We start from the raw sequence: 23,743 nt of genomic DNA, 5'->3' as shown, positions 1-23,743 counted from the left end.
CGTGGCATTTTATCAGTTTCTTAACTTGCAGGTAAACACTTGATGGACATACTTTTTCTGCTGCTTCCTGTTCACCTTCTCCATCACAACCAACCCATGCTCGCTCACCCCTTCCTCTACCATGCCCACCCACACATGCACGCGCCACACCCCTCTCTCTCTCTTAAAAGGATAGCAATCTGACTGCATGACCCTTATAGCATAACAAGATGTAGTTATTACCAAAACCATCAAGTATCCAGTGCAGAGGCAATAATGTAATAACACATTATTTATATAATACATTTATATTGTCTTAAAGTTAAAACCAGCCCTTTGAGTGCAACCATAATGCTAATGTGGCCCGCGATGAAATAGAGCTTGACACCCCTCTTAGTTGAATGTCTTCATTCCGCTGTTAAACTGCTCTCATGTTAAGAAGCATCAATCAGCGCATGCCCTGCATCATCCAATCAGTGATGGATACACTCTAAGGCGGCGGGGCGAGTGGTTGAGGATTTCACCAAAAGATGTGGTTCCTTGGTTATCGTTCCTCCTCCCAGACTAAGGAGCGAGGAAATGACAAATAAAAGACATGAGATCAACCCATGGCCTGTGTCCAGGTTCTTAACTCCAATCATTGCATTACACCTGTTATATTATTTATATTACAACATTTGCTTTGAATCCATTTCTTGTGGCAGCAGTAGCTCAGTTCTCTAGGACTTGGATGGTATCTGAAGAAGTATCTGTTGACCCCCAAAATGCCTCCTGTGGGCTTCATAAAAAAAAAAAAAAAATAATAATAATAAGTACCCACAACCAGTGTATGGATGTCGACAAAAAGAGGGGTCAAGTTCCCTGTTTCCATACCAAATAAAAGATTACCATATCTAAACGCAGAAGGAGGAAACAAAGGTTTTACCAGGAAATGTCTCTTGTTTTGGAAAAATAGGCTTCAGCTATTAGGAAGTAAATTTGCATGCTGCTAAGATTATGCTTCATTTTAATCCAAGTGTGTTTACTGATACACAGTAGGCTCCATTCATCATCATCGGTTCTAACCATGCTTGTAATCTTCTGAATTTACAAAACAAATATTTCTACTAAAAGCATATCTATATTAAGGTTCAGCTGCGTGCCAATACTTCTCAATGCGTGCCATTGACTAGCCAGCTGTTCAGTGTGATGTGTTTACTTAGTTGTGAGGCTTATGCCTGACTGTAAAACATCTTTGTGTATGTTTTGTCTAGAGTGTTTGTTGTTCAGCCCGTTCATTTTTAATATGTACGTTTGTGTCTCTATGGATAGCCCTCATTGCTGTTCTGATCATTTGAGCACTTCCACAAGGAGAAGACCCTTTCTACAAAATCAAATTACAAAACTAATTAGAGGAGGATGTTGCTAATCAAAAGCTAATTTAAAATATACATTTTCACCTATTTAGAAATCTTTACTGAGTTTTCCTTAATATTAACTGATTATGTTTTCCAAAGTTAGGGAGCATATTGGAAAAAGGGTGCTTCACCAATTTTAATTTTTGGAGAACTTTGAAATATTCCAAAAGCCTGAGAACCTATATTGGTGACAGGTGAATGCCAGACCATTAAGATCCCAAAACCAGTAAAAATATTTTTAAGTAACTTGTAAAACATATGGAAAGCCAATGCAATGTAGCTTTCTTATTCTTGTTTTTGTCAAAAGCCTGACAGCAGAGTTCTGAATTAGCTGTAGTTTCTCAATTGATTTCTTAGGTAGACCTCTAAAAAGAGCATTACAGTAGTCCAACCTACTCGAGGTGAAGGCTTGAATGAGTTTTTCAGCATCTTGTTTATTTAAAATGAGTGCTCTTCCTTCGTAAATATTCTTTCACATGGAATAGCTTTAGCTTTCACCTTGTACTAAGCACAATGGAGTATAGGTCAAATTTCGGGGGTTGTTTGATGAGCAAACAAAGTAATGTGACAGGCAGCATGACACATCAAATATAATGTATAAGCAGCTGCTTTCCAGTCACCTGATTTGTTTGGTTTTGATCATGTCAAAAATCTGTGATTTCCGAGTCAGCCGATGAATGACCTCATATTCATATGATGTGACTGGTGACTAGTTCAGTGTTAACCTTTTGATCTGAAGAAAATAGAGTCAGAGTTGTTGAGGACTTCACATCAGTGGGAAACTTTGAATATTATGTATACTTAATAACCTTTTCTTTTTGCCACTGCTTGAACATGTTTTATCTAACATTGCACTGTAACTTTATTCCTGTGTGTTTTATGTTTTATATTCATATTATTCTCTTCGCTTTTTAATACCTGTTTTGAAATGCCATTTGTTTATGCATTTCTTAATACCTTACATTTTTGTAAAGCACTTTGAATTGCCTTGTGTTGAAAGGTGCTATATAAATAAACTTGCCCTGCCTTGTATTTTCTTTATCAAATAGAATACATGCGAAGGACATGGGTGCCTTATAATTATAGTTTTTGGACATTCAACTGTACTGGATGTAATGGAACTCCATCTAACGAAAGCTGTATGTGAATGTGAGCGGGATGGCTCAGGTAACAGGTAAGAGACGGAAGCGTTCGGCGTTGGGCAAAAACAATGCGTTTATTGGTTGAGAATTGTGCACACTACAGGCCGCTCCGCGGTACTTTCCGAGCGGGGAAGGCCAGGACGGGGTGTGTCGTCTTCCCAGGACCCAGCCTACTGCAAGACAGATCAGAACCAGGTTACCAACATGCCTTATATTAAACGCCTGATTACCTGATTCCGATCAGCTGTCTGGTCTCCGGCCGAGCCACTCCCATCACCCCAGCAGCCGGCGCTCTAACCACACCCGGCTGCCACATACCCCCACCGCCCGACTCAGGCCGGGATCCCGCCGGCCGACAGCCGACCTCCCCCCCCCCCCTCCGCCGAGCGGGAGAGGAAATCGGCCACGACCATCCGGTTACCCGGCCTGTGGATCACCTTGAAGTTAAACGGCTGTAACGCCAGATACCAACGAGTGATCCGGGCGTTGGCATCCTTCATGCGGTGGAGCCACTGGAGCGGGGCATGGTCCGAATAGAGGGTGAAAGGGCGCCCCAGGAGGTAGTAACGCAGGGCGCCGACCGCCCACCGTATGGCGAGGCACTCCTTTTCCACCGTACTGTAGTTCACCTCCCTCTGAGCCAGCTTACGGCTAATGTACAGTACGGGGCGGTCGACCCCCTCTACCTGCTGGGACAAAACGGCCCCCACCCCACTGTTCGAGGCGTCGGTCTGCAAAACAAAAGGTAGAGAGAAGTTAGGGGTGAACAGAAGCGGCTTTCCACAGAGGGCTTTCTTAACCCTCTCAAACGCCAGCTGACATTGCTCCGTCCACTGGACCGGATCTGAAGCACCCTTTCGGGTCAGGTCGGTCAGAGGGCTGGTCAGCTCCGAAAAGGCGGGGATGAACCCAGTGCCGCTGCTAGCCATTTTGGTGCCCTAAGCATAATTCCTTCATGATGCCCTCCCCCCCCCCCCCAATAAAAAAACATTATGAGTTGTGATGAGTGAGTGGGGAGGGGAGGGGGGAGGGGAGAGGGGGGCACCATCGGTACCTTTGAGTAGTATGCCTAAAAAGTGCCTCATATTTCTATAGTCTACTGAAATAATTTCGGCCTTATAATTATTATGACGATTTTTCATTAGGCTATTTTTGGTGGTGCCCCCTCGACACTTGGTGCCCTACGCACAGCGCGTAATGCGCGTTATGGGAGCGGCGGCACTGGATGAACCGCCTGTAGTAACCGGCCAGCCCCACGAACCTCCTGACCTCTTTTTTCGTCTTGGGCACCGGACAGGCAGAAATGGCGGCAGTTCTCTCTATCTGTGGCCGCACCTGCCCGCCGCCCAAGTGGTACCCCAGATACCGTACCTCCCTCCGCCCAACCGCACACTTCTTTGGGTTGGCCGTGAGCCCCGCCTGCCTCAGGGACTCGAGCACTGCCCCCACCTGCTGCATATGCTGCCCCCATGTCTCACTGTGGATGATGACATCATCCAAGTAAGCAGCAGCATATGCAGAGTGGGGACGCAGCACTCGGTCCATGAGCCGTTGGAAGGTGGCTGGAGCCCCGAACAACCCGAAAGGAAGTGTGACAAACTGGTACAAACCGTACGGAGTGGAGAAGGCCGTTTTTTCCTTCGACTCTGGAGAAAGGGGAATCTGCCAGTAGCCCTTGGTTAAATCCAGTGTCGTATAAAAACGAGCAGTGCCTAGCCGGTCCAGGAGTTCGTCGACCCGGGGCATTGGATAAGCATCGAATTTGGACACCTCGTTAACCCTGCGGTAGTCCACACAGAACCGGATTGACCCGTCCGGCTTATGTACCAGCACGACAGGGCAACACCAGTCACTGGTGGACTCTTCTATTACTCCCATCTCTAGCATAGCCTGAAGCTCCGCCTGAACAATTTTCCTCTTGTGTTCAGGCAGCCGATAGGGCCGTGAACGAATGGCCACGCCCGGGGGCGTTTCTATGCGGTGGTTTATGAGAGAGGTACGCCCTGGCAGAGGGGAGAACACATCGGCAAACCGCCCTTGCAACGCGGCAACGTCTGCCACCTGACCGGGTGAGAGATGGTCGCCGCAACAGACCGGGGCTAATTCGGTGTTAATAATGACCTCCGGTCCCAACTCATCTCTCTCTATCACCGTGGTGGCCAGAGAAGCAGACGCCACTTCCCTCCATGTTTTAAGGAGGTTTACGTGGTAGATCTGTGTTGCTCCCCCCCTGTCAGAACGCACCAGCTCATAATCTACGTCCCCCACTCGTCGTGTGACCACGAAGGGCCCTTGCCACTTGGCGAGTAATTTGGAGCTGGAAGTTGGGAGTAACACAAGTACTTTATCTCCCGGTGAAAATTGTCTCAGTTTCGACCCTCTGTTGTACAGGCGCTGCTTACGTTCCTGAGCCTGCAGCAAATTCTCCCGTGATAACTGCCCCAGTGAATGGAGTTTTGCTCGCAGGTCCATAACGTACTGAATTTCGTTTTTACTTGTGCTCGGACCCTCCTCCCAGTTTTCTTTAAATAGGTCCAAAACACCCCGTGGCTTCCTGCCAAACAGCAGTTCAAAGGGAGAAAATCCCGTGGAGGACTGAGGCACCTCCCGCACTGCAAACAACAGAGGGTCTAGCCATTTATCCCAATTACGGCTATCCTCGTGAACGAACTTACGAACCATGTTCTTTAGCGTTTTGTTAAACCGCTCCACCAGGCCATCGGTCTGTGGATGGTAAACACTAGTCCGGATCGAGCGGACGCCCAACAGTTCATACAGCTCGCGTAGTGTGCGTGACATAAATGACGTGCCCTGGTCAGTCAGGATCTCTTTCGGGATCCCGACTCGGGAGATTATATGAAACAGTGCCTGTGCAACGCTCTTTGCAGAGATATTGCGCAACGGCACTGCCTCGGGATATCGTGTTGCATAATCCACTAGGACGAGTACAAAGCGATATCCCCGTGCACTCCGGTCTAATGGCCCGATGAGGTCCATACCAACTCTCTCAAAAGGCACCTCAATTAATGGGAGTGGGCGCAGAGGCGCTTTTGGGGTGGCCGGCGGATTAACCAGCTGACATTCGCTGCAGGATGCACACCACCGCTTCACATCCGCGCGAATGCCCGGCCAATAAAATCGGGCCATGATCCGGTGTAGTGTCTTATCGTACCCTAGGTGACCTGACATGGGGTTGTGATGAGCCGCCTGGAAAATCATTTCCCGACGGCTTTGTGGTACCAACAACTGGGTATTGATCTCTCCTGTCTGTGTGTCACGGCTCACACGATACAGCCTGTCCCTAATAACAACAAAGTGGGGGTGTGCGAGTGCTGTGTTTGGGTGGAGCTGGGAGCCATCAATACTCACCACCTGATCGAAAGCGTGCTGAAGGGTCCCGTCCCTAGACTGTTCGAGGGGGAAATCCTCAACCGGGAACACCGGCGGGGGCAGAGGGGCCTCCCCGGCACCCTCCGGTGGTAGAGGGACCTCCCCGGGGACCTCCCCGGCCCCCTCCGTGTCTGTTCCCCCTTCGTCGCCGTCAGCCGCTTCGCCACTAAACACAGCACACCACTCACATTTCCCTGACTCCCGTGAACGCACCCCCATAGCCCTCGCTAGCTTAGCAAACCCCGGCCAATTTGTTCCCAAGATCAGAGGGTGCGTGAGGCGAGTACTAACTCCAGCCCTGACTCTATGCTTTTTTCCCCTAAAAGATATTTCCAGAGTCACCTCCGGGTACTGGTGAATATCCCCATGCACACACCTCACCTTCACCCACGATGCTTCCACCAATGCCCCCGGCCGAACCAAGCGCTGATGGATCATCGTCTGATTACAGCCCGTGTCCATCAGAGCCTGGTGGGTACCCCCCTGTATACATACCGGTATACGGTACGTCCCTTCTAAACCGGGGGAGGCAACTGGCGGTCCCGCAACCCGGACCAACTGTCCGACCTCCATCATGGGACACTCCCGCCGGAAGTGGCCGGGCTGCCCGCACCGCCAGCACTCCTGCCCTGGCGCCTGAGGAGCCCCCCGTGGTGCCGGACGACCAGAGGCGGAGGCTGGATCCTGGGGAGAGAGAGAGAGAGAGAGAGATGAGGTAGGGCTTGGGTGGGAAGGGGCCGGGTCGTGGGTTGAGGGGAACGCGGTGCAGCGGCTGCTGTCGGGAACCTCCTCCTTGGGGCTGGAACGGGTCGGTCCGCGGGGACGACAGGTTGTCGGGGCTCCTCCTTCATGCTCCGCCGGGGAAGCGAAAGGTGGTCCTCCGCGAGGACGACGGCTGCCTCCAGGCTGGCAGGGCGGTGACACTGGACCCAATTCGCCGTTGACGATGGCAGCCCGGCGACAAACTGCTCCAGTGCCACCTGCTCCATGACGTCCTCGGCGGAGCGCATCCCCGGCTGAAGCCAGCGCCTCGCCGGAGCTGCTTCGCGTAGGAGAAGGGGCGGCCAGCGTCCTCGAAGGGAAGGGCCCTGAACCGGCGGCGGTGTCCCTCTGGTGTGCTGCCGAGCCGGTCCAGGATGGCCCTCCGCAACTGCTTGTACTCATGTCGATCGGACGCTGGCAGGCTGTGGGCGGCTAGCTGCGCTGCCCCGGCCAGCAGGGGAAGAAGCCGCACAGCCCACTCCTCCTCCGGCCACCCGCACGCCGCCGCAGTGCCCTCGAATATGTCCAGATAAGCCTCTGGGTCGTCGTCGGCTGACATCTTCTGGAGGGCAATCTGCGGCGGCCGGGCGGGGTTGGTCACCGGCTCGGCCTCCCGGGCGGCCGGACGCTGCAGCAGCTCCCGCAGGAGAGCACGGTCCTCCCGCTGGCTGGAGGCGATTACGAGGAGAGCCTCGCTCTGCTGCCGTTGTAAGGCCGTTGTGCTCTCCTGCACGAGGGCGAGACGCTGGAGGGCCTGGCCCAGCGGGCTTTCTCCTTCCGTCATCTGAGGGCTTCACGTCCCTGTTCAGGCGCCACTGTGAGCGGGATGGCTCAGGTAACAGGTAAGAGACGGAAGCGTTCGGCGTTGGGCAAAAACAATGCGTTTATTGGTTGAGAATTGTGCACACTACAGGCCGCTCCGCGGTACTTTCCGAGCGGGGAAGGCCAGGACGGGGTGTGTCGTCTTCCCAGGACCCAGCCTACTGCAAGACAGATCAGAACCAGGTTACCAACATGCCTTATATTAAACGCCTGATTACCTGATTCCGATCAGCTGTCTGGTCTCCGGCCGAGCCACTCCCCTCACCCCAGCAGCCGGCGCTCTAACCACACCCGGCTGCCACAGTGAACAACAAAGCAAAAGCTCAATTTTCCTTCTCTATGTTGTAAAATAAAGTGTTTGCGAGACAATTTTTACCAATCAAAAACAATAAAATGGCAAAAATGATTATTTAAGATATGGAGTAAATGTCAAAATGTTACATAACATTTACTAAGTTAATTTGTGTGCCCCATAGAATGAACCCTCTTAAACCTGGTTTTGTCTTCAGTTTGTGACTTATTGTGTGTGTCATACCTTCGTGCCACTTTACAGAAACACATCACTTCAAAACGGAAAGTCATGCTACATCACTACACCATGAGACCATGATCGTGAATCAATATTTAGCAAATATCACCCATCATCATAACAGCTCATGAAGAAGAGGTTTACTTGGAAGTCAGAACCTTTATCCTCTCTGAATAACAGGTTACTTACATTCACTGGTGGCTGTGTGTACGTATGTATGTATGTATGTATGTATGTATGTATGTATGTATGTATGAAATAGACAGCAAGGACAAATCAAGAAGATTCATACCCATTAAAAAATCATGATCATCCTTAATGGTGGGTAATCTATATTGAAAGACGATGGATTTAAATCACTATAGAGCTCCCAAAGGGACACAAAATATATATATATATTTTTTTTTACCATTTGCACACAAACTATTTTGTCAAGTTAGAAAAAACCTTTTTATGGATATCTATATGAAAACATTAGGGCCATACATTCTTTAAAATTATGACCAGATATGACTAGATTTTGAGAAGAAAAACTATTTTTCTTTTTTAGATGATTGATTTAGAATCATAGCTGTTTAGGGCTTCCACACAGAAGTGCATAGTAGTATTTTTTTCAGTCCTGAGTGAAACCTGCATGTCAATTGTATACCTGACATTTCATTTGATATGTAATCTTACCAAGCAGGTGCTTTTCATAGTTTTCCATTGCATCCTAGTATATGTAATATCTGTTAGGCTTACGTGGAAATCATTGTATTGGAAGGTCGAGGCTGGAGGCACTACATTCTGATGAAAGCTATAATTGTGGAACAACATGCAAATTATGAGGTTGAAAACCCAGAGCGTAATTATACTGTGTGAGTAGAACAGGTTAAGAAACTTGCTTACGCTATTACACTTCCAAGTCTCGTGTAACTTTGCACGTACTAAATTTCAGAAGATTCCAGGCAGGGATAATGATGCCAACTTAAGCAGTTATTACCTACGTTGCTTAAGTGGAGTTTCCGTTGCTAATGTTTGTTTATACAGGTGGATCTGTTGTAATGCAACACAGAGGAGTTTTGCAATAGTTGTTTTGCTTTTTATCTTTCCTGCTAAGGTTAAAGTTAAGTCAAGTACCCATAAGTACAATGTACTTAGGACTGAGATAACCCTTTCCTTTATATCTATTTCTCCACTGAAATTTATTTTAAGAACAACAAACTAGTAGCCTTGTGAACCTTCAGACAGTTAGATCCGTTTTAACATGTTATCTTTATTCATATTTCACAGATGTGTGCAGCATCTCAGTGTGGAACCAGGCTCTATTTTATTCTGTTTTTATTTTTTGTTGTTACATAACCTGAGCTATGGCAGCAAAGTAAAATGTTTTTTTTTTATGTATAAAAATAACTGGATTATTGTTGATTCATATGAAAGTTGCATAGAGGCGCTTGAAGCCTAAAATGGTGAGATTGTAGATTCTTGGGTCCATAGAAAATGCACACTTGAGTTTTACTGAAGCCCCACCACCGATCTGTCGTGTTTCGGAAAGAAAATAACTCTGGATTCAGCTTTTAGTGTAATTTACAACTTTAAGAACGTAATGATTTCAAAAAGGGTAGTTTATTTAGCCAAACAAGTACAGTATATATGCTGATTTACAGACGTCTCTTTACAAATGTAAGCCATTGGGAAAATGAGGAAACCAAGAATAGTAATGACAAGCTTACTACTCATGTGGTTTGTGTAGTGGCTGGATTCTAAATATGATGATCAGGCTGTTTGTTTAATGCCCGAAGACGTTGTGTTTGCTGAGCCTGCGAAAATCATGACTTATCATTATGCTGTTTAACGTGCTCCTCTCCTCGCCATTTTGATCTGTAGGGGTTTCTGTGTCCTGTTTATCTGATTGTTTACTTCCGTCAGCATTTTCTGACATGGATTCACAGGAATATTCTTATCTAAATGTTCAAGGCCTTATCCACCCTGCCTTGGAAAGTCTTTAAAAAAAAACATCAGTGTGGTTGTGGTTGACTGACTGTCTTAAGTTGTGTTTCAGAATTTGATGGGTTGGTGACTTTGAATGGTTGCCAAGAGTTCACTATAACATTTATTTTTTAAAAACTTCATAAAAATTTGAAGTTATATGTATTTATTTTGGTCCCCTAACAAATTCGGCGATGTATTATGAGAAACTCGTTGTTAAAGTTCACAGCAACTTTATAGTAGAGAGTTCCAATGCTCCCACAACTCCCACGATGATTTATGAGTTAGATTTAGAGCGCAAGTATTTTTTTCATATATAATATATTTTAGAATGTCATTTAAACCATTGTGACTAAAGGTCTCCAATGGAAAAATGCAAGCAGACATCACGTGAACAACATCTCGCCCACAAGTTCACATTACTCATAACTTTGATTTATGACCTTTATCCTGATGTGACCAATTATTTTGTCTATGCCTCCATAAAATCTCCTACAAATTGTCTCAGGGATGTTCCAACGCAAAGGTATAAAATAAAAAGTTCATTGTCACAGTGACAATCGGGAAATTTGATTCACATAGACAAGTAAAGTCACCAAGAAAGTAGAAAATAAATAAACATAGCTAAACAAACATCCCATATAAGTTTTGTTATTTGTATGCGTTTTACTATAAATATCCAGCAACGCAATTGGTGTTTTTTGCCGGATATAGCAACACAGCTAGCTCCTGTGTAAGCTCTTGTGCTACAGAACCTGGTCACGGAATAAGACTACTCTGTATTGCTTTCAACTAACCTAATACAGTTGTGAAACATATTGACATAATACATTTAATTAAAGTCAACATTTCAGTTTTTAGTTTGGGTTAACCAACAAACGCGATCTCGTTAAGCGGTTCTTCGATGCTTAGCTGGTTATCCACTTGTTAAGTCAACACAGGCTTTCTCAGTCTGGCTAAGAGCGTGTTTACATGAAAAGGGCGGAGTTACCAACATTTGACATCGGAAACATGGAGAACAGGAAGAACAACTAGTATAAAAAAAAGATCCTGCAGTGCCGCAGATTATATGCATTGCTCTGAATAACTTTGCTCCGGTTACTTACGTTGTGGCAGATATTTAAGTTAGCTTGCTTACCGCAAACGTTTTAATAGTGAGATTCTTCTGTAAATGGACAGTGATATTATATGAATTTACACATTTACAGTCAGCAATTTATAACACGACAAAACATACTCACCACACCACTCTCCCTGTTGAACTCAAGAATCCCACAACCCCAAACCGAAAAAACTTAAGTTAAATACATGCAGATCTAATCAGAGGACAAGACACAGCTGGGCGGGGCCGGAACACACAAGGGCACCAGGTGAACATTATCAGCAGAGAACTTTTAATATTGACGAGAACGTTCACTCTCAAAACCGTTCCGGTATGGTACTGCACCTGGGGGGCGCTGGTGGGCCAGTGCAGAATGAATGTGGTCCTATGGAGCCCCACCCATAGATTCCTACATTTCTTTGGATATCATTTTTTTTTAAATCACTGCTATAGTTTTTTAAACATGGAATGGATAATCCTCACAAACGACACATAGCTAGTATTTTATATTCGCTTGATTTTGACTAAAATTAGGTTTTTGTAAATCGGATGACGTCATGCGTGATAAATTGCTTTACGGCACCTTGTGTCTCTCCTTCCCTTTCCTTTCCTTTTAATATCGAACATACGCTCAAGGTAAGAAAACAAACACATGCTCGTAATCAGTTAACTTTCAAATTTATTTTTACAATACAATGTATGTGTGTGGTAGGATCAGTACATCCAAAGTTGACCATAATCAAATAAAAAAGTTCGATTGTAATGTCCTTTCAGAGTCCTCCTTAAGAGCTTTCTTCTTCTTCTCTTTTAACGGCGGTTGGCACCTTAAGAGCGTTGTTGATGTTCTGTGGACAGGTACCACAAAGCGTATTCTTCGGTCGTAACCAGTCGTGAGTTCTTCATTGACCAATCGGCTTTCATTAGCCAGATGCTAGCAGAACCTGGGTCGCAACTGCCCAACCTGTAAGAAAACAAAAGGCTATGACCCCCAGATTATTCCACTTTTGACGAAAAATCCCTGTCGACCTCTCGGAAACCACAGTAGTATTTTGGATTTTGTAGACGATATGCTAGGAGAATGATGTAGCTAGCCGCCTAGCTCCATAGGGGTCCATGTATTCTGCACTCGCCCGCGATCGCCCCCTAGGTGAACTGCAGCCAAATTCGGTACAATGGGGGTGAATAGAGAGTGAAGGGGCTTTCCGTAGACGGGCTTTGTTATCAGTAATCACACAGGAAGGAAAACACAGATAGGAAGCAACCACAGACAAAACACAGGTGGTGAACACCTTTCAAAATAAAACAGGAAAAAACAGACAGATCCTGACACATACGGCAGTTAGAACTGTGGTTCGTTCAGCCTGGAATATGTCTTCATAGCTTTAGATTCCTCACACAGAACTCTGTTGGGTCAGCAGATGGTGCTTTCACCTTGTGGCGGGGGTTAGCTGCACAAGGTGTATAAATAGGGTTATAGGTGACAGGAAAAGGCAGGACACAGGAAGAGGAAGAGCATACTATTGTAACTTAATCTACTGGCAACTTTGTTGTTTTAATGCCCTTGATATGAACCATGTTTTTTTTCTCCACAACTCTGTCTGTCCCCTCTTCCAAGAAGTGAGCCTTGTTGTGGTTTGAAGTATTGTCCTGTTGCAGGTCACAGGTGGTGCCAATATGCCCACATGTTTGAGACAACAGTATAACTTCCAGTTGGTTTGTTAACATGTTTCGGGTGTTCTGGTTCTGCTCCCTATTCTTTGACCTTTTTTTCAACCTAAAGAATTTCAGGATGATTTTGGTTGCACACATCACATGTCAAATGATTCTTGCAGTCTTTGCTCTTGTGTCATATCTTCAGACTTCTGAAACAGACTCCCTGTTCCTTTAAGAAGTCCATATTTTCTTTGTGTGTTTTCTTCCTGAAGTGTAGACAGTCCCAATGTGTGGCCTCTTTCAAAACAGACAAGAACTTTGTGAATCGGTGTTGGATGCATTTCTTTTGAATCTATTTGTTGTTGAATTGTTTTGCAGTGGAGTTTCTGCAGGTGTTGCAAAACTGCTTGGTATTGACTTGTCAATACTCTCTCAAATGCACAAATGCAAATGTCATACTGCAATGGGTCACCATAATAAACTGTTATGTCTCTTTGTGGTATGGTAGAAGAGTAGTAAGCAAAGCAGTGATGTCATTTTGCCTCTGGATTAGGTTATAGATGTCACTTTGAATACCATAGTTCAATACAGGAGGTGTGATGTTAACATGGCCCTGCACATTGGTCTGTACATTTTATCCTGGAAGAGAGGTTTTGGTTTGATGAGTTAAGTATTCATTTGAATATTAATTGAATTGTGCAGTTTTCCTTTGAGCTGTGGAACAATAGTTAGTTCCATCAGATATTGTGAAGCTGATTTTTGATCCCATGACAAGCACATTGATAATAAAATAATCACAAAAAGTAAAGTGTGCATACTTTGTGTGGATTGAATGCTTGAGGAATTATCATAGGAGCCTCAGAAACCACAAGGTTTGATTTCTGTCCGGATTTTTTTTATCCCATTGACGGGTCACATGGAATATATGTATAACAATGCAAGGCCTTTTTCAGTCCTGTTTTTTATCAGCTCTTGCACAATAAATTAAATTTTATCAGACCGAAAAATCAAAACAGGTTTACAAATAATACAAAATGTTATTGAGAATCTTTTTCATCCTGAATGAAAAAAACAAAAAAACATTTAAACATTTTAGAAAATCATTTGGCCTTACATCCCCTCATTCCATTATAGTAAACTTTAAGGAAGTTGGCAAACTGCCAGCCTTAAAGGCATAAGAAACAAGAAGTTGCTTAATGTCAGTGGGGTTCTAACAAGCATGTTTCATCACTGAGGAAGGAAGCTTAGTCACACAATGTAATTTTTGCTAGTAGTTCAGAACTTGTGCAATGCACTTGCAAGAAATCCATTTCCTTGGACCCTGAGAAATAAAATGAAAGGAGGGTGTTATGAGTTTATTCCTGTTTTTATAATTGTTTGATTCAAGATTCAAGATTCAAGAAGCTTTATTTATCCCGAGGGAAATTGAGGTGCAACAGTTCAATACAAAGAAGGAAGGAGAAATATACACTCAATATAACTAAACTACTAAATATACACTAAATATACATCAAATATTACTAAATATAAACTAAAATAACTAAGTATAAACTAAGTATAACTAAATATAAACTAAATGTATCAACAATAAGAGCAGCTTTGCAAATATGAAATACTGAAATAGTTACAGTAACTACGTAGGTATATACAATATACAACAATACGTATAGTGCAAATGGCAGTACAGTAATAAGATAACTAATAAAACTAAGCTGAATACTAAATACTAAATACTAAATAAAGTGACATGTGAAAGTGAAAGTAAAGTGAAATGACAGCATTGTGATGAAATAAAGTGTCACTGAGTCTCCAATGTTCCTCTAACGACCTGAGGTGGATGAGTTAAAGAGTCTGATGGCCACAGGAAGAAAGGACTTCCTGTGGCGTTCTGTCTCACACAGGGGTGGAATGAGTCTATTGCTGAAGGTGCTTCTGTATGAGGTCAGCACCTGGTGGAGAGGGTGAGCGTTGTTGTCCATGATACTACGCAGCTTGCGCAGCATCCCCCTCTCAGACACCACCAGCAAAGAGTCCAGCTGGACCCCCAGGACGGAGCCAGCCTTCCTGACGATCCTGCTGATCTTGTTGGCGTCTGCTGACCTCAACCTGCTTCCCCAGCACGCAACACCAAAGAAGATGGCACTGGCTACCACCGACTTGGTAGAACATCTTCAGCATGGTGTTACAGATGTTGAAGGACCGGAGCCTCCGCAGGAAGTAGAGTCGGCTCTGGCCCTTCTTATACACAGCCTCAGTGTTCTGGGCCCAGTCCAGTTTATTGTCCAGGTGAACACCCAGGTATTTGTAGTCCTGAACAATGTCGGCAGTCACCCCCTTGATGGAAATGGGTATGGGGGTAGATTTCCTCCTGCGGAAATCCACCACCAACTCCTTTGTCTTGGCGGTGTTGAGCTTCAGGTGGTTGAGCTCCCACCACTCAACGAAGGAGTCCACGACGGCCCTGTACTCCTCATCATTTCCCATTGCTGACACAACCAACAACTGCAGAATCGTCTGAAAACTTCTGCAGATGGCAGGACTCCGAGTGGAACTGAAAGTCTGAGGTGTACAGGGTGAACAGGAAGGGAGACAGAACGGTTCCCTGTGGAGCCCCTGTGCTGCTGACCACAGTGTCAGACACACAGTCCTGCAGTCTGACAAACTGTGGTCGACCCGTCAAATAGTCCGTGTTCCAGGAAACCAGGGAGGAGTCCACCTGCATCACCGTCAGCTTACTCCCTAGCAGGTCAGGCCGAATGGTGTTGAACGCACTGGAGAAGTCGTAGAACATGATTCTCACAGTGCTACCGGGTCTGTCCAAGTGGGCGTAGGCACGGTGAAGCAGGAAGATGATGGCGTCTTCCACTCCTAGCTTTGGCTGGTAGGCAAACTGCAGAGGGTCCAGTGATGAACTAACCAGGGGCCGAAGAAGTGACAGGACCAGCCTCTCCAGGGACTTCATCAGTTGGGACGTCAGCGCCGCCGGTCTGTAGTTGTTGGAGGTGCTGGGACGCGCCTTCTTCGGTACCGGAACCAGGCAGGAAGTTTTCCACAGCACAGGGACCCTCTCCAGACTCAGACTCAGGTTAAAGATGTACTGCAGGACTCCACTCAGCTGGGCAGCACATGTTTTGAGGACCCTCGGGCTGACGCCTGCACAGCACATTCCTCACCTGCTCTGCAGTGAAGGTCGGTGTGCCATGTGTGGGGGCAGAAAGAGTCTGTGTTGTGTTGATGTTGATGGGGGAGGGGTGAGGTAATGGTAATGGTGGGGGAGAAAGAGCAGGTACGGTGTAGCTGTGGAGGGATGGTGTGGTAGGGAGGACAGCAGGGCTGGAGGTTCTAAGGGGGATGGTTGTAGAGGAGCTGGGGGAGGGGTAGACCGGAGCCCTCTCATCGAATCTATTGAAGAACAGATTCAGCTCGTTGGCCCGGTCAGGCCCACCCTCTATTGTCTGGCTACCAGGTTGTTTGTAGCCAGTGATGCTCCTCATGCCACTCCACACGTCCTTCAGGTTGTTCTGCTGGAGTTTGTGCTCCAGCTTCCTCCTGTAGCTGTCTTTACCCTGCTGTATCTTCTCCTTCAGCTCCCTCTGAACTTGCCTCATCTGCTCCCTGTCCCCGTCTCTGAAGGCCCTCTTCTTCTCGTTAAGCAGGACCTTGATGTCTCTGGTGACCCACGGCTTTGATCATCAGTTCCTAAATTATTGAACTCAACCTGCTCATTTAATATTTGTTCCTTGCCTTAGTTACTAGATCAAATATTTTCGATTGTTAATATACAATCTATACAACACAGCATCATTCCTGATCCACTGCTGATTCTAATTCAGCAATTATGATGTATTTATGTATCTTGTCTTGATGTTTGTACATTTTTTGTTCCCTTGTATAAAAATATATATTATTTCAGCATTTTATTTACAGAGGAAATGATAAGGAATTTTCAAAGTGCAAGAACTATGTACCAATGAAATACTACCAACAGTTATGTAGGAGCCAAAAACAAATTATGCTTCACTGTATCAGGCACTGTAATTGCCTCCTGAAGTTTTCAAAAAATACAGGGACTTCATTTCTGACTTGTGTTTTGTTTCTTATGACACAATTGAAAATAGAGGATCAATAAGAAACGATATCCATTGATTACTTGCAATCATTTTTATTTGAGAGTCATTCAAAGCAGCCACACAACTTTACTATCATACACTCTTATGCATTCTTTATTATATAAATCTTAAATTGCAAACACAACATAACAGCTCCTCCACAGTCCGGATGCTACTGACCTTGTCTTGATAAATATCTAAATAAATTAAGTTCACACTGTTAAACTGCAGACATAAGAAGAGGTAGATATGCTGTAGCCCATCACTTTTAATTCTTTAAAGGGTAATACCTGAGGGGTTTTCTTTGGTCAATGAAAATCATCATGATAGGTTCTTTCTCTCTCCCCCTGCTTTTCACAGACAGAAAAGAGTGAACTGATTTCCCCCCCAGATATTATACCTGTAAAGTATTACATTACATCGTTCCTGTAACTCACCTGACATGACATGAAGTGTCGCCCTAAACATATTGCATATTGAAAAGGGAAGTAAATATAGATGAAATAAAAAATGCCTTATTAAATAAACAAACTATTTGCCAAGCACAATTCAATTGTTTTTCTAACTTTATATTACAATTACATCTACTCCGTCCATAGCACACGATATCTGCTGCAGATTTGAGTCGATTTTCTGCAGCTTACTAACCAATCTATCATCGCAGTTCACTCCTGTTTTTTTCAATATATCCGGAAGCTGTCGAATCTGACTGGCCGTGGCAGAAGCAACCCATGAGTTGATCCGTGAATGAAGTTCTGAGGGGTCAAGTCCTGAAACTACTTGTTTTTTGCCATCCTTAGTTGGGAGCTTGTGTGCAATACGACGCAGACGCCTAGTGGGAATATTGTGGTGGACGAAGAAAGCTGGAAGGATCTCTTTGAGGTAGTCGCCCCCATCTGCAAGAAATAAAGAAGATTAGGAAACATGGAAAAACAAGTCAGAAAAAAAGTGTCCTTCGGATGAGATGCCAATGGAGCCAATTTAATGGCCTCATTTGTACAGGTACAGGTCACATGTGGACGTCATTTACAATTATTTGCAATAAAGCTTTTAAATGTGATTCACAGTCCCTAGGCAGCTGACTGTGACAGTCTTAGATAATAGACTTAATTAAAAAAACATCTGATTGATATATTTTTCCCCTGTCTTTTTCTGCATTGCATTTGATATTAAGGTAATTCCAAAGTAATGTAAAGTTATCAGGTTACATATATGTAGATATGTTATATTGCGATACTTAGATCAGGTTACTGATCACATTCTCTTTTTAAAGGTTAACCCTCCCTATAAAAGTGATGCATTTTCAGAAGTATCTAATTCTTTGAGGATTTACTTCCACATCTGTATGGAAGAATCTTCTCTTTCTAAATATCCCTTAACATGTGTCTTAATAACATTTTCTTGAACCTGAACAACACCTCAGATGTTAGTCTGCATAAGCATCTAGGGATGCACCAGAGTGTTTTCCTAGGAAATGTAATTAAGTATATCTAATGAATCGCTGCCCTTAAGGCTGTTGTAAAGAATAATGCTTTGATCAATTGGTAATAATGACTTAAAGTGTATGTTTAAGCAAGTGCGATAATAACAAAGACACTGATGTAACCAACAACATGATATGATGTTTCCCCTTTTCTTTATATGAACATTATGAGCTATTGACCTTTTGAGTTGAGCTCTTCGCAGTTGGTGCACACGCTGTCGTGCCAGGCGGAGCCCTTCAGCACCAGCTTCAGCCCTTCAGCATTGCAGCTTTTGTGTTGGCTGCAGTTGTAGACAGAAGAGTAGGTGTTGGAGTAGGTGTCCGTGGGACAATTGTGGCATACAGTGTCCTCATCAGCTGTACCTGCAGGAGACATTTGTTCTCAATTAAAGGGCAAACCACATACTGCATGTTGTCCCTGTGAATATATATGTCCAATAATAATCATACTTTGTACTAAACCTCTTTAGTCTTCACATCCGACAGATGAAACGCAACCAAAAGCAGCAACGACAACAGCAATGTGGTAGTTTTTCTATGTAACACTTAAAAAGGTATATGCGAAAGTGGACCTGTTCACAAGCATTATTCCACATGTGTTTTGTTGCTATCCAATACTTTTCACTTTTAACTGTAAAAGCAGTATAAGTACAGCTTTGTGCCACTTAGGGGCAGTAACCTTCAGTCTAAAGGATGTCAAAACTCTTACCTATAAGCGTTTTCATGCTTGCTTTGACATTGTGATGTCATATGTGTGTAGTTACATTTGTTTAATATGAAGCAATGATAACGCTGTGGCTGCTGTGCGTATAGGCCAAAATGAATACAATTTACATTGTAGGAACTTAAAGGAAAGATGTGGATTTTGGTGAATTTATATATATTTTTGGGACATCTTACTGTAAAAAAATATTACATTATAATCCTTGTTAAACAAACAGATTCAAGTGTGCCACAATACATTGTGGGTTATTATACAGTAACAACATGTTTTAATGGCGTAATAAAGTCAAAGTTTAGAAAAGTTAAGTTTTTTATTTTTATCAAAGCAGCAATAGGCGAGTATCAACACCATTCAGTTTATCTGGATTATCAGGTATATAAATTATGATTTTATTTAAAACTATACTTAAGTAAAGGTACTTCATAACAAACATGCTATACCCCTGACCCTGGGGTTTTTATTCCCCATCTGCCCAACATAATATGATGCAAATGCTCTAAACCTGGAGCCTACCTTTGGTCAGCACCTCTTGACCAGAACGACACTCTTTGTGGCGGAAGCACATCTCGTTGTTTCTCTGGTAGTAGTACCCCTGTGCGCACTGACACTGGCAGTCTCGTTCTGCGGTGCACGGGGTCTTCACCTCCTCGAAATGACCACACGCGCCGCACCTTAAACATCTCCCGATGTAGTTCCACAGCTCCGTGTAAGACCCCGACGGACAAGGCGAGCACACGGACTTCTGCGTAGCTGTACAGCGTGCGCGCAGATACGTTCCGGGGGGACACATGTCGCACTCCAACGACTCTCCGGTGGCCGTGTACGTGAAGGTCCGGACTATGGGGGCTACGTCTTCACTCCGGGCGATCCGCAATGAAAGCAGCAGCATGAAAGGCAAAAGCGAAACCAACATCTGGGAGTGAGGAGGAAACTAGAAAAGAAGGAAGGAAATGCGATGTTATTAAGGAATACAAGGAAACATAGAGAAATACGGGACAAAAACAGTGCAAGTGGTACACCTGGAACCGGTCAGTCCAATCTACACTGCTTAAATCCAGGAAATAGCATTACTTTAATTTCAGCGTCCAGGTAAAGCATCTCCTTGTTGTAAGGAATTGTAATACATAACATATATTTACTATCTTTTAGCACCAAAGAATAAACTGCATATTACAATTTGTTCTTAATATATATATAATAGAGAAAGACCTTATACAGAAAGAATAATTCCTGAGGGTTAAAATGGTGCAGACAGACATGTTTGCAGTGAGAAGTCTCAGCATGCCTGTCTGCCCTGCTGCTCCTCCCTCTCCAACCTACCATAGTACATTTGTTGAGTGTGCTCTCCAAGGCTTAAGGGGAGGATGGTGCTCTCACTACGTCTTCTGCTCTGCTATTTATTATGCAGCTCTGAACACCAAAAAAACCCACAAATCAATCTCATGATTCATGATTTAGCTATTCCGTCAGCACAAATTAAGGAGTTTTTCTTTGTTGTTGACTCATTTGTTGTTGGGAAGGGTTCCCCACTATATAACCCTTTACTATAAATGCTGTTAAAAGTTTTCCCCAAATATAAATTGATTTTTAAATTTTTGGACAAGATGTCCACAAATTAAACTGCATCCATCCCATTACTTAATTCTAACATTTGAGATAGGATTGTCATGGCAGTTGGGCCAAATATAGTTTTTATGTTAAGATAAAAAATAAAGATACAACCTTCAGATCAATGACATATAAATACCCCTGACCAATGCAGTATAACCTTGAATGTATACCAATATTAATTCCAGCATAGATACAGTTTGTTGTACATCTAGCTATTTTTAACATTCTGTTATACTATTTGTGTACCTGCATCTATATGTAAATGTGTTCTCTGTAGTGTGAATATATTGAGAGTTACAGGGAACCATAGGCTCCATGTAAGGTCAACACACTTTGCAATTTAAATCACATTTCTGTAAATGGACGGGCTGCTCACCAGTGAATCTTAATTTCAGTCACAAATAGCCTAACAAAAGAAGTGAGGAAGAGGCTGTGTCAATTGGTACAACTGGATTTTAAAAACTTGTCTATTGAGGAATTACAATTGTAATACTGAAAATAATTTGTATTTAGTTAAGGTTATAATTAGGGAAGTATTATACTGCCTTTTAATGTGATTACACATGTTATCTACTTAAAGAGCCATTCTATTGTCTGCAGTAATTATGGCTAATAATGCTCCTCTGTAGTATATTTTTCATCACTTTAATAAATATTTTAAGTGTTAATGATATATGTATATATTTTGATGTGTCTTTTCCTCTTTGATTGTGGTATTCCTGAAATATATCCTACTAAACATTTTAAAATCATTAATAAATGTAGTTAATATTGCTGGGAGACCTGGAACTGTTTTAAGTGAATTGGATGAAAAGGGGCATTTATTTTTGAGGCTTTATGATTTCAAAATGTATATATTGTATTCATGCTGCTGCTGACATTTAAAAATATATATATTTTATGTCAGTTTGGATGTTTCCCTGTTTATTGTTGAAAATATAAAGCCTCTACTGTATGTGTCTGATTTTTAAACATCAGTCTTGGGTGACTCCTGGTGGAAGTCTTCTAAAAGTCCTCATTCCTGTTCCCTTATTAGAATTTTCCTCCAGCAATATAACCAAACCTTGTGAACATTTTTCTAAACTTAGGGGCGTAAGAGATCAGTGCAAGGGATCCTTTTTACGTACAAGGGAGTCATGACTTTAATAAAATGATGACTCAGTCTTTGCCTTTGTCCAAACAGCCATCATCAGTAAAGCGTCCTTCCTCATCTAATCAAATCCATCAGGGTGGCAGACTGCTACCATTGATAACTGATATCTTGTGGACAAAAGACACTGCTGTTAGAACATTTCTAAAACTTAACACAAATGTTATGCTGGTGTATTGATCATTTGTATTTCCGTATTGTTCATATCTTGGCAAAAGCTCCCTCTGATGAGGTGATGACAAACTATGAGACATAACACGCCCCCATGGCAAACATGTAGAAGTAATTTTTCTTCTTAAATATATTTTCTTAAGCAAAGTTTTTCCAAACTTGGGGGGCGGGACTCCTACTTTCCCTCTTTCACGTTTTCATTGTTTTTAGGATATATGGTCATTTTTATCGGAGTGTTTTGATTAAAATTGTATTAATACAATTTTTTGAACAGATTATTTATTTTAAATGGGTCATTAAAGCTTTTTGAATGATCATTATAATCACGATAATGAGGTTGTAGCCTCACTAGCTCATAGTGTGTTGTGTGTGCTACAGATCCAAAAGCAGGGAGTAATTTCAATCCTTTCCAAACTTAAAGTAGTGAGTTGGTTTTTTCAGTTTGCTATTTTTGTATATGACATGACTCTTTTCCTGATTTAAAGAGAAGCTTTTCATCAAAGGGGCCCTATCTTAAGTTCTCCCTTTCCTGTAGTGTGTTCTATAGGTTTTTGTGCATGTAAATGGTCTGCAAAGGCTAAAATCTGTGTGTTCCCTCCAGAGGGAGTTTTTCTACCACACACTCTTGTTCTTGCGCCCTTCTTTTCATATTTGAGTTCAAGACTTTTTATATGCATACAAAAAGCCTGTTTATCTCATGGTTTTGATCACACATTTGATAGTGATCACTTCTTCTTTGCCAATATAATCGTTATGGTAGATGAATAGGTCCTGATTCAACATTAACAAGATTCATTACACAGACATGCCCAGGCTAGTCACAACAACAGACAGCACCAGCATGTTACCACTCTGTGCATGTCAGCAGGTTTTACAGCTGCTTACCTACGGAACTTCTGTAACAACTTATATACTGTGAAGCATTTTTACATGAGGGAGAATCCCCTTCACACAGAAACGCATTACATCTAACAATACCTCGGTGAACACAGCACAAGGGGCTGTTGCCATGGTAACGGCAAGGGGGAATCCAAAATAATCAATGATGTAAAACTTGTAAACTTGGAATCCCGAGATGTGTTACAACTTGTTTTCGTAAGATGCTTAAGATATGTACTCAAGCACTTCTCTGCAGTTTACTTTCTGTTACCATGGCAACAGTTAGTTAGAAACAAATCATTTGCCTTCCTCCCACTATCCTCTGTCACATTTTCACTCTGACAACGATCCACTTTCACTTTTTCTCAGCAGAAGTTTTCCTGAGGACACAGGCCGCTTCAGGGGAATACTTGCTGCTTTGAGTTGTGTCAAAAGGGAAACCGGAACCGAAACTTTGGGAAACTGCTGTTTTTGTGACAGATAGAAGCTTCAGCAGGTATTAGCGAGTATGGTCACAACTCAACTTATTGAACAAAAATACAGTTTGAAATAGTGTTGGATAAAACATCAAAGTTATTCATTTTTGTCCTGACTTGAACATGAATGTTTGTACCAATATTTCAAGGATATTTTTCATGTATTTTTTTATTATTTGCTTAACATTCGGTGGCCTTTATCCTCTGGAGGCTTCAAATATCTGAACCGGATTGAATGGATTGTCTCAATTTTGTTGGGATATTTCAAGATCACATTTCCCGCACTGTAGTGTTGCTTATTATTAGTATTTATCAACATTAATAGTTACAGTAGGCCAAAAAACTGCTTTCACGGCCATTCCAACTGACACATCGATAGTATGGCTAACAAAATAA

General features: G+C 43.2%; 2 protein-coding genes across 4 annotated transcripts; both read right to left on the bottom strand.

Annotated features, from left to right (window-relative positions):
- Nucleotides 1-2,627: 2,627 nt before the first annotated feature.
- Nucleotides 2,628-7,419, bottom strand: LOC134874544 (uncharacterized). The gene is made up of 2 exons (XM_063898584.1): nucleotides 6,404-7,419; nucleotides 2,628-2,691 (listed from the first exon to the last, which is right to left on the bottom strand). The coding sequence occupies exons 1-2, from the start codon at nucleotides 7,070-7,072 to the stop codon at nucleotides 2,689-2,691; spliced, it is 672 nt and encodes a 223-aa protein (XP_063754654.1). The 5' UTR covers nucleotides 7,073-7,419; the 3' UTR covers nucleotides 2,628-2,688.
- Nucleotides 7,420-16,890: 9,471 nt separating this feature from the next.
- On the bottom strand, nucleotides 16,891-20,449 carry LOC134875390 (tumor necrosis factor receptor superfamily member 6B-like). Of its 3 annotated transcripts, none has more exons than XM_063899949.1 (4): nucleotides 20,381-20,449; nucleotides 19,574-19,991; nucleotides 18,517-18,699; nucleotides 16,891-17,749 (listed from the first exon to the last, which is right to left on the bottom strand). In XM_063899949.1, the coding sequence occupies exons 1-4, from the start codon at nucleotides 20,381-20,383 to the stop codon at nucleotides 17,421-17,423; spliced, it is 933 nt and encodes a 310-aa protein (XP_063756019.1). In that variant the 5' UTR covers nucleotides 20,384-20,449; the 3' UTR covers nucleotides 16,891-17,420. The 3 variants fall into 3 exon arrangements, with proteins under 3 accessions (XP_063756019.1, XP_063756018.1, XP_063756020.1); XM_063899948.1 differs by lacking the exon at nucleotides 20,381-20,449 and adding an exon at nucleotides 20,132-20,370; XM_063899950.1 differs by lacking the exon at nucleotides 20,381-20,449 and adding an exon at nucleotides 20,270-20,364.
- Between the last annotated feature and the right edge of the window lie 3,294 nt (nucleotides 20,450-23,743).

The sequence above is a fragment of the Eleginops maclovinus genome, chromosome 13 (assembly GCF_036324505.1).
Source record: "Eleginops maclovinus isolate JMC-PN-2008 ecotype Puerto Natales chromosome 13, JC_Emac_rtc_rv5, whole genome shotgun sequence".
Taxonomy (NCBI): domain Eukaryota; kingdom Metazoa; phylum Chordata; class Actinopteri; order Perciformes; family Eleginopidae; genus Eleginops; species Eleginops maclovinus.
The sequence above is the reverse complement of the archived record's forward strand: the minus strand, read 5'-3'. Positions and strand labels throughout refer to the sequence as shown.